The sequence below is a fragment of the Scomber scombrus genome, chromosome 12 (genome assembly GCF_963691925.1).
Source record: "Scomber scombrus chromosome 12, fScoSco1.1, whole genome shotgun sequence".
Taxonomy (NCBI): domain Eukaryota; kingdom Metazoa; phylum Chordata; class Actinopteri; order Scombriformes; family Scombridae; genus Scomber; species Scomber scombrus.
In genome coordinates, this window is record NC_084981.1 from 27,202,505 (window position 1) to 27,212,243 (window position 9,739).

The following is a 9,739-nucleotide window of genomic DNA, read 5'->3' on the forward strand; positions in this document are numbered from 1 at the left end:
AGTGTCTTCTGGTCACCTAAAGCCCATCCTCAAGTGATGTTGGGTCAGTATAAGTTGCCTCAGGTCAGCTTGTTGTCTTCTGATTGGCCAGCTTGAGTTTGCTCAGATCTCCACAGGTTGTCTTAAAGGGAAACTTTGTTATTTTTCAACCTGGACCCTAATTTTCCACCATTTTGTGTCTAAGTGGCTAATGGGCACAACAATTTTGGAAACTGGACCAGTGTTAAGTGAGAGCGATTCAGTTGGCAGCTACAAATCAGGCTGCAATGTAATCCAGCAGTGCCAGTGTGCCAGTCAATGTACGCCCACTAACAGGATCAGATTATTATAGAAATGACCATACAGAGAAATAACATCCGTTTCTTTACCTTTTTTATCTGATCTGGTCTGTTTGTTATTGTGTCTATAATCAAATCTCACTCAAGGAGAAGTCTCATTGTGAGATCTCGGGAGAGTTGAGGTGCTATCGGAATCGGTTAAATAATCAGCAATGACTTTGAAAATCTTTTAGATAACACCAAGCTATGTTTACTGTACTCCAACACTACAAACTCCTCCCAGCATTCCTTTCTCCAACTCTATTAGGGGATTACATTACATCGCAGCCCATTTGGCGGCTGCTGGTTGAAGCACTCTCACTCAATACTGGACCAATTTCAGAAGCTGTTGTCCTCATTAGTCACTTTGTTAATTAGTTAATTAGTCACAAAATGATGGGAAAATAGGGTCCAGGTTGTCAATTTTTAAATACTGTATACACAATAACGTCCTTAAGAAAATAGGAAGCACAGCATTCTTCAATTATGCTCCAAAATTATGGAAAGCTTAGAGATGTGAGCTCTGTAAACATTTTAAAACGACAGCTGAAAACATATTTAATTAATTTGGCTTTTAATTAATGTCATTTTAACTTATTTTTTACTGGAGGTCTTTTTCTTTTCTTTTTGAATCGTCTAACAAATTATCTATTTTACTAATTTTTTATTGTTTAGTTGCTGTTATTTTATTGTATTTTTTATCTGTAAAGCACTTTTAGCTACGTGTCATGTATGAAAGGTTATTATTATTCTTTTTATTATTAATTAGGCACAAAATGATGGAAAAATAGCATCCAGGTTGAAAAATACTGAAATTTCCCTTTAAGTCTCCTCTAGTCAACCCATTTTTGGTTTAACACAACTTTCTTCTTTTCAGTCCGAGCGCCCTTTGTTCACTCTAAAATGTCGCCAAGCCTCCATCTCTGATTTTTTGGTCTCAATGCAGCCTTAAACGCCTCTAACAGAAGGAGCCCCCTCCGAGCTCCCCGCCTCAAAATGTGCAAATGAAAAAAAAAGTTGTGCAGAAAAGCCAGGAGGTCATGTTCTCTCGCTTACTCAATCAGTCCACATTTAGAAAAATTCACTCACACACACACACACACACACACAGTCATTCAGACCACACACACACACACACACACTCGTCACTGACCTACACACTCCTCCATCAGTCAGTCACTCTCTCCCACCTACACGCCACGTTTTTTTTTCGCTCTCTAATGCACAATTTCACAAAACAGCAGATGGACAGACAGACGACGGCATCCCTCCGCCATAGTATGGAAGTGTGGGTTGCCATGGAGACATTTGACCGCGCGACTGCCGCAGAGAGACAGAGGGAGAGAGATACAGAGACGCGGAGACAGAAATAGAGAGTCAAGCAATTTGAATCCATTCTGACACACACACACACACACACACACACACACACACACACACACACACACACACACACACACACACAGACGGAGAGCATTGGAAAATACTGTAAAAAAAGAAAAAAGAACAGCAGAAGGGGAAATAAAAGGGGTGTGATAGAGGAGTGTGGAGATGGTATATGACAGTTAGAAAATGCTCTAAAGAAAGGTTGACCCCTCTATTCCACGCCTGTTAGAGAAGCCTGGTGTTATCATCATGGCTGACAGGGAGACAGACTGTCCTCCGTCGTTACTACTATTTTAAGATAAAGCTCACTCCACAATGGCTGATGGAGAGACTGTATGCATGTTAGTATCTTTATCCACTGTTTGCAGTTTTGTTTTTGTTTTTTTTTTAAACATGCCAGCTTCTCCTTCTCTCTCAATACAGATACATATAAACAGGGTTGGGAAGGTTACTCCTATCTTTCTTCCTTCCTTCCTTCCTTCCTTCCTTCCTTCCTTCTTTCCTTCCTTCCTTCCTTCCTATTTTCATTCCTTCCTTCCTACCTTCATTCCTTCCTTCCTTTCTTCCTTCCTACCTTCAATCTTTCCTTCCGTCCTTCCATCTTTTCTTCCTTCCTTCCTTCCTTCCTTCCTTCCTTCCTTCCTTCCTTCCTTCCTTCCTTCCTATTTTCCTTCCTTCCTATCTTTCTTCCTTCCTTCCTTCCTTCCTTCCTATTTTTCCTTCCTTCCTTCCTACCTTCATTCTTTCCTTCCTTCCGTCCTTCCTTCCTTCCTTCCTTCCTTCTTTCTTTCCTTCCTTCCTTCCTTCCTTCCTTCCTTCCTTTCTTCCTACCTTCAATCTTTCCTTCCGTCCTTCCATCTTTTCTTCCTTCCTTCCTTCCTTCCTTCCTTCCTTCCTACCTTCATTCATTCCTTTCTTCCTTCCTTCCTTCCTTCCTAAGATCTAAGTTCAGCTGTTAGGGTAAATGTAAGATAAAGCTCACTCCACAATGGCTGATGGAGAGACTGTATGCATTTTAGTATCTTTATCCACTGTTTGCAGTTTTGTTTTTGTTTTTTTTTAAACATGCCAGCTTCTCCTTCTCTCTCAATACAGACACATATAAACAGGGTTGGGAAGGTTACTCCTATCTTTCTTCCTTCATTCCTTCCTTCCTTCCTTCTTCCTTCCTTCCTTCCTTCCTTCCTATTTTCATTCCTTCCTTCCTACCTTCATTCCTTCCTTCCTTCCTACCTACCTTCATTCTTTCCTTCCTTCCTTTCTTCCTACCTTCAATCTTTCCTTCAGTCCTTCCATCTTTTCTTCCTTCCTTCCTTCCTTCCTTCCTTCCTTCCTTCCTTCCTTCCTTCCTTCCTTCCTTCCTTCCTTCCTTCCTACCTTCATTCATTCCTTCCTTCATTCCTTCCTTCCTACCTTCATTCCTTCCTTCCTTCCTTCCTTCCTTCCTTCCTTCCTTCCTACCTTCCTTCCTTGCTACCTTCATTCATTTCTTCCTGCCTTCCTTCCTTCATTCCTTCCTTCCTACCTTCATTCCTTCCTTCCTTCCTTCTTTCATACCTTTCTTCCTTCCTTCCTTCCTTTCTGCCTTCCTTCCTTCCTTCCTTCCTTCCTTCCATCCTTCCTTCCTTCCTTCCTTCCTTCCTAAGATCTAAGATCAGCTGTTAGGGTAAATGTTCCCATTAAGCACCAACATCTAAGTCCAGCTGTTTTTAATGGATACTGACATGATTTATAAGGGAGATCATTTCTTATAAAGCAACATTTATCTCTCATATGAAAATGTATTCATTAGTTCATGTAGATGTTGGAATATAAAATAAAGATATTTTTTGAATAAAGTGGGTTTAATTGGTACTGTGACTCCATTTAAGTCCATGTGTGCTCCAAATAAGCCCACGTCATGATGTATTTACAATATATACAAAAAAATATTGATTTCAAAGAATTAAAAACAGCAATATATGTATTCAGTAACATGTTAAATATTAAAAAATGAGGGAAAAACCCTCCTGAGTAAAATCTTAAAGGTCTGACTTCAGATGTAACCCCCACCTAACCCGAAAACATATATATATATTTGTATATATTTAGCCTTCACATACACAGACGGAGCTTCTACATGTGTCTGTGTGTAGGCGTGCACACCTACATGTATGCATAAAAGCATGCTTGTTGCTTTTGAGAACATTTGTCAGTGTTGCAAGGTCACTGCTTTACGTTTTGTGAGGATTTTACTTTAAATTTTAGCAGCAAACAGACGAGATATATTAGGAAATGATCTGTCGGCCAGGGATGGATTAATGAAAATTACCGTTAACACTTGTACATGTAATGAGTTCTCGTAACAGATAAAAGCTTGGTCACTTATCTCACCTCAGTTGCACACAATCTCTCTGTAATACCCCTCTAGCTGCTCCCTCGTCGCTTCGGGGTCTATATTTGAACTCTGCTTCATAGATTTTTTGCAATCTGATTGTGTTTCAACACATCAAAAGAGAGATTTGTCTGTGAATGTTATCTCGGGAATTAGCACCCTCGCATCATCCTCTCTTATCGCTCGCGGGATCCTCTCTGTGGGCCCTGCTAAATCTCCGCTGTGGTTTTCAGTGAGGTTTTCATGTCTTGGAAAAAAATACTGCGGCGATAAAGTGAGGACGTGGTTTCCTTAGAGTCTGAAAAAGCACCTTCTCCACCCACTGCTATTTTTGTACGCCTTGATGGAGAGCATAAGTGTGTGTGTGTGACGAGGGGTATTACAAGTGAGAGAGATGACAGGTTGTGTTTTCACATGGCAGAAAAAGCCAGCCTTTGCAGAGGAGGATTATGAATTGTTACACAAAGATAATGAGGCGCTGGTCCAGAATGCAGCTGGATTTAGAGTCTGATAACACTGAGGGGCACGGTCAGTGTTAGGGAGGAGGAAGAAAGAGATTATGTCTGGACTCTGAAGAAAGTTGGGTTGAGACCGGAGGCTTGGTGTAATGTTACTGCACAGAGAACAGACCACCAGCATTATTTTAGGACTTTAAAAAACTCCAGGATCAGCACCCTGGACAGCGGTCGAGACACTCAGGAGACAAGAACACTTGCTTAAAGGAGGGAGTCAGTGTGTTTAAATGCACTTTCACTAAAAGGAGACTATGCCAGCTCAGTTATGAGTTTAAAGAGGTATTACAATAGCAGATGAGGGATTAGGATTGAGGGTTGCAGGCTTGGGGATGAAGGGATGAGGGGTCGAAGGGTTAGGGATGGAGGCATGAAGGGTAAAGATAAGATAAGATATTCCTTTATTAGTCACACAATGGGGAAATTTGCATTATTACAAAAGCAAGTAGACAATAAAATAGAAGAGCAGCAATAAGAAAAAGAATAAAGAACAATAAATAATTGAGAAGTGAGAGAATGGGAGAGGAGTGTGACTTTAGTACTGATTTGGGGAAATAAGGGGTGGTATGAGGTTCAGTCTCTGTTCCCGAACTTAAGTATAAAACTTCATTAATATGTAGTTGACTTACTTTTTCATAAACCAAACATTTAAAAAGGATGAATCTGGGGATCTTCTCTATTTTTTGTAGTCTTATAATCTGATATATTGTCTTCTTCTGTGCCACAGACCTCCATTGTTGTCCAAAAATGATTAAAAACACATCTATGAGCCACATCGCTGCTGTTTAGAAGTGTCAAACAATAATAACAGCAATCACATTTTCAGTGTTCAGAGGGTAGATCTGTGTAAGACAGAGGCCAGACCACCAGCATCATTTTAAGACTTCAAAGCTGTTGTTTTAAGGAGTTGTCGGGGAACAGACCTGACAACTTCAGAATCAGCACCATGGACAGCGGCATGACATTCAGGAGACAAGAACAGTTGTTTAAAGATGCAGTCAGTGCGTTTAAATGCACTTAATATGTAATTTACTGGCTTACTGCTTACCTTTCTCATTCTTATAGTCCGATATATCTTCTTCCTCTGTGCCATAGACCTCCATTGTTATCCAAAAACTATTAAGAACACATCTATGAGCCACATCGCTGCTGTTTAGAAATGTCAAACAATAATAACACGATATTACACATTTTCAGTGTTCAGAGGGTAGATCTGTGTAAGACAGAGGCCAGACCACCAGCATCATTTTAAGACTTCAAAGCTGTTGTTTTAAGGAGTTGTCTGGGAACAAGACCTGACAACTTCAGAATCAGCACCATGGACAGCGGCCGTGACATTCAGGAGACAAGAACACTTGTTTAACCCTCCTGTCGTCCTCCCGGGTCAAATTGACCCTGTCTGTTTTGACTGTTCCTTCTTTCCTCCCTTCCGTCTTTCCTTCCTCCCTCCCTCCATCCTTCTTTCCTTTTCTCCTTCCTTCCTTCCTTTCCTTCCTCCCTTCCTTCCTTCTGTCTGTCATTCCTCCCTCCTTCTCTCTTTCTTTCCTCCCCCCTATCTTCCTCCCTTCCTTCTTTCCTCTGTCCTTCCTTCCTCCATTCCTCTTTTCCTTTCTCCCTCCCTCCCTCCTTCCTTCTTTCCTCCCTCCCTCCTACCTTCCTTCCTTATTTCCTTTGTCCTTCCTTCCTTCCTTCTTTCCTCCCTTCCTTCCTCCCTCCTTTCCTTCCTTCCTTCCTTCCTTTCCTTTCCTTCCTCCCTTCCTTCCTTCCTTCCTCCCTTCCTTCCTTCCTTCCTTCTTCCTCCCTTCCTTCCTTGACTCGAGGACAACAGGAGGGTTAACGATGCAGTCATTGTGTTTTCAAATGCACTTAATATGCAAAAGGATAACGCTGGTGATTTTCTATGTTTTTCTTATTGTCATAGTGTGATATATCTTCTTCTTCTCTGCCATTGACCTCCATTGTTCTCCAAAAAACTATTAAAAACACATCAGTGAGCCACACAGCTGCTGTTAAGAAATGTCAAACACTAATAACAGCAGTCATGTTTTCAGTTTTTAGAGAGTAGTTCTGTGTAAACCCTGCTAGGATATATAGCACAATAAACTGTAAATGTTCTTGCACATGCTCAGTTGCACCTGCCTGAAACAGAACTACTCCCCTTAGACTGAAAATATGATCTCTGTCATTAGTCTTTGGAGCCATTTCAAAATAAACTAATGTGGCCAAAGTCTTCAGGGTAAAGGGGCATGTTGGCCGGTGCGATGATGAGGCTCACTGATGAGTTTTTAATAGTTTTTTGGACAACAACAGAGGCCTACTGCACAGAGGAATAAGAGATATCAGGCGTTGGATAGACACACAATACTTCTAAGTAGGATCCATTTGTTGTTGGAAGGTTAATAACAAAAAGGAAAATGCAGAAAATCACCAGCATTATCCTTTAACTGTGTATGAGGATAGTTTTCTAATTGGGGTAAGGGGCTGGAGAAACTTGGTATCATCAGCTAAATTTCTGCAGGAGTAACAACATTTCTTGGCCATACATATGAACATGTAAAAAGGTTTGAAATTATTATTTTTAATAGGAATGCAAATTTATTCTGTGGGAGCAGTTGTTGAAAAACATGATTACTCACAGCATTGCATCCCTACGTCCAAAAATAATTCAATCAAAAGCCAAATTAAACGGAAACTGACATTGTTTGATTTGCTCAATTAATTGTTTTTTAAATTTTAATTGATTTTATGAGCATTGACCATTTTATTTGATTGTTTTGTTATATTATTAACCGTGATCTATTACTTCCATGCCTCTGTGAACTTTATTGCTTACTTTTGTCCGCCTTGTTTGGTTTTATTTCTTAAGAATTGGCTATATAAATAAAGTTTATTATTATTATTATTATTAAAATGAATAAAAGTAGCTTGTTTGGGTCTAACATGTCAGTTTCCACAGCTGAAGGTGATAGTTCAGATATAATAATTGGGAATAAGGAAGATCTCTGATTACTTTCCAGCTGCATGTTAATGTTTTACACCAACCAGGTTACTACAGTGCATTTAAACTCTCTCTCTACTTTCCTGATTTCCTGCTGTTGCCATGTTACAGATTGGAAATGTGCAGTTAAATTTGGTAAGGTTGCACATAAGGTGGAGTATTAAACAAACTGAGACTAATCAGAGCAGACAGACTACACAGGCACAGCACACATATTTGGTATGAGCTGATATCTTGATTTGAAAAGCAACAGATAAAAAACACAAATATACCGAAAAGACTTCTGAGAGACAGATAAGGTGATAGAATAAGTCAAATCTGCAGGCGCATAACGAGAGAGAAGTTGAACTGAGAAGAAAGGTGCCATCACTTGTATGACGGGGGCACACAGTGAGGCAGATTAATAACGTCTGCCCATTTTAACTTCAAATCCAGGAAGGTTATACAATCTCTGAGTCTCTAACAAAAGCAAATGTTCTTTACCTAAAACCCTGTAACTACTTTTCTGTGTTTAAGAAAGAAAAAAATCGACAGACGTTAGCACAAGCGACGCCTGATTACCTCAATCGTCCTTGACTGAATCTCAAGTCTTAAACTTTTGAAACAACGCTCCTCATTTCGAGCCTATTTAAAGTGATTAAATCAATATTAAAAAACAGTGAACTTTCTGTTACCTCTTCGCTTTATATAAGGGTTTGAGGAGTTGAGGGTTTTTTTTTTTGGAGGGTTGCATGTGTGCGTGTGTTTGGACTTGAATATAAAGAGATGAGAGAAAGATGTCAGACTCATTTACCCTCTCTGCATTCTCTGTTAGCTTGTGGGATTGCAAAGGGCGGAGAGCTGTCCCTCTGTGTATTCCGCCGTGGATTCAATGTGGGAGTTTTAAAAGGCGATTGAGTTGAAATCACACTCAAAGACACAATGACTTCTACTCTAGGTGAAGCCGACAAGATGTTCTCTGGTTCAGTAACCTTTTTTTTCCATTTCATTTTTTTTATCTCTCTCTCTTTCTTGTCTTGCCTTCATTCCATCTTTCCCATCTTCTCCAGTTGCCAGATGCAGGGAGATAACCGACACAACGACCCCAGACGAGATGCCTTCCTACATATGCAAACTCCTGTTTCCATGGAGATGACTTCGACATCGCCTTGGAGCGACCACGTGGAGGTGCGTTCAGGCCTGTGCGCCCCGTTCCAGAACCACGATCTGAATCCCGTCACCCGCAGCCTGCGGAGGCCCGGCCGCCGTCACAACCAGTCACCTCCGCCTCCGTTTCGCTCCTGCTCCATCCCCATCATCCCCTCCGTCCAGTGTCACCATGACAATGAGGTGTCTTGTATGCAAACCGCCGTCACCCCAGCTACCACAGTGATGTCAACCTGCGGAGCAACGCCCTGCAAGGAAGAGAGGAGAGAGAGAGCAGCACACGCCGCTTTGTCTTCTACTTCCTGCTCGTCCACCATTGGCCAGAAGCGGGATGAGGTGGCGCTGCTGTTGGAGGAAGCGCAGGAGCAACTGCGGGCGTTGGCGTTGGCTCACAGGAAGCAGGAAGAAGGTGGAATCGGCAGCAGCAGCAGCGGTGGCGGCGGTGGCAACGGCTCGGCGGCTGCACCGGTGGAAGCCAGAGAAACTGTTTGCTTCCTGAACCTTAACGGAGGAGGAGTCGGAGCGCTGAGCTGTAACGGACCCACGCAGACCCAGTTACTCAGCCCCAGCCTATCACACAGAGACCTGGGCCAAAGCGGCCAATGAAAAGGCAGGATTTAGGACATTTTCGGTTTGACAGTATCGGACAAACTCTGGTGTTCTGCATCTGTTGGGACGCGAATGGAAAAATGCCGAGTTGAGTTTAAAAAAAAAAAAAGAGAAAAAAAAGTAACATCATGGAAATTCTGAACATGCACTGATGATATGCATAACGTACGGATACAAACATACAAACACTTCTGGAGTGGCCGCCTTTACACCGACTGACAGTACGGAAAAAGAGAACAAAAAAAATATTTACGTGCATTTATTTACAAAAACAAGAGAAACACTTCTACTTAGACAAAAAGAAACCAAATAGTCTGTCAAATCCATGGTGTTTTAATTGTAAAAAGAATATATAAATATATATATATAAATATATATGGATATAAATATATGGAAT

At 41.2% G+C, this 9,739-nt stretch overlaps 1 protein-coding gene across 1 annotated transcript in view; it reads left to right on the forward strand.

Moving 5' to 3' along the window:
• LOC133991875 (pro-neuregulin-3, membrane-bound isoform) overlaps positions 1-9,339 on the forward strand; it is a 469,463-nt gene extending 460,124 nt beyond the window's left edge. Inside the window, exon 10 of the mRNA XM_062430470.1 lies at positions 8,637-9,339. Within this exon, the coding sequence (XP_062286454.1) occupies positions 8,637-9,339 (703 nt within the window). The remainder of the gene's footprint in view (positions 1-8,636) is intronic.
• The last annotated feature ends 400 nt before the right edge of the window (positions 9,340-9,739 follow it).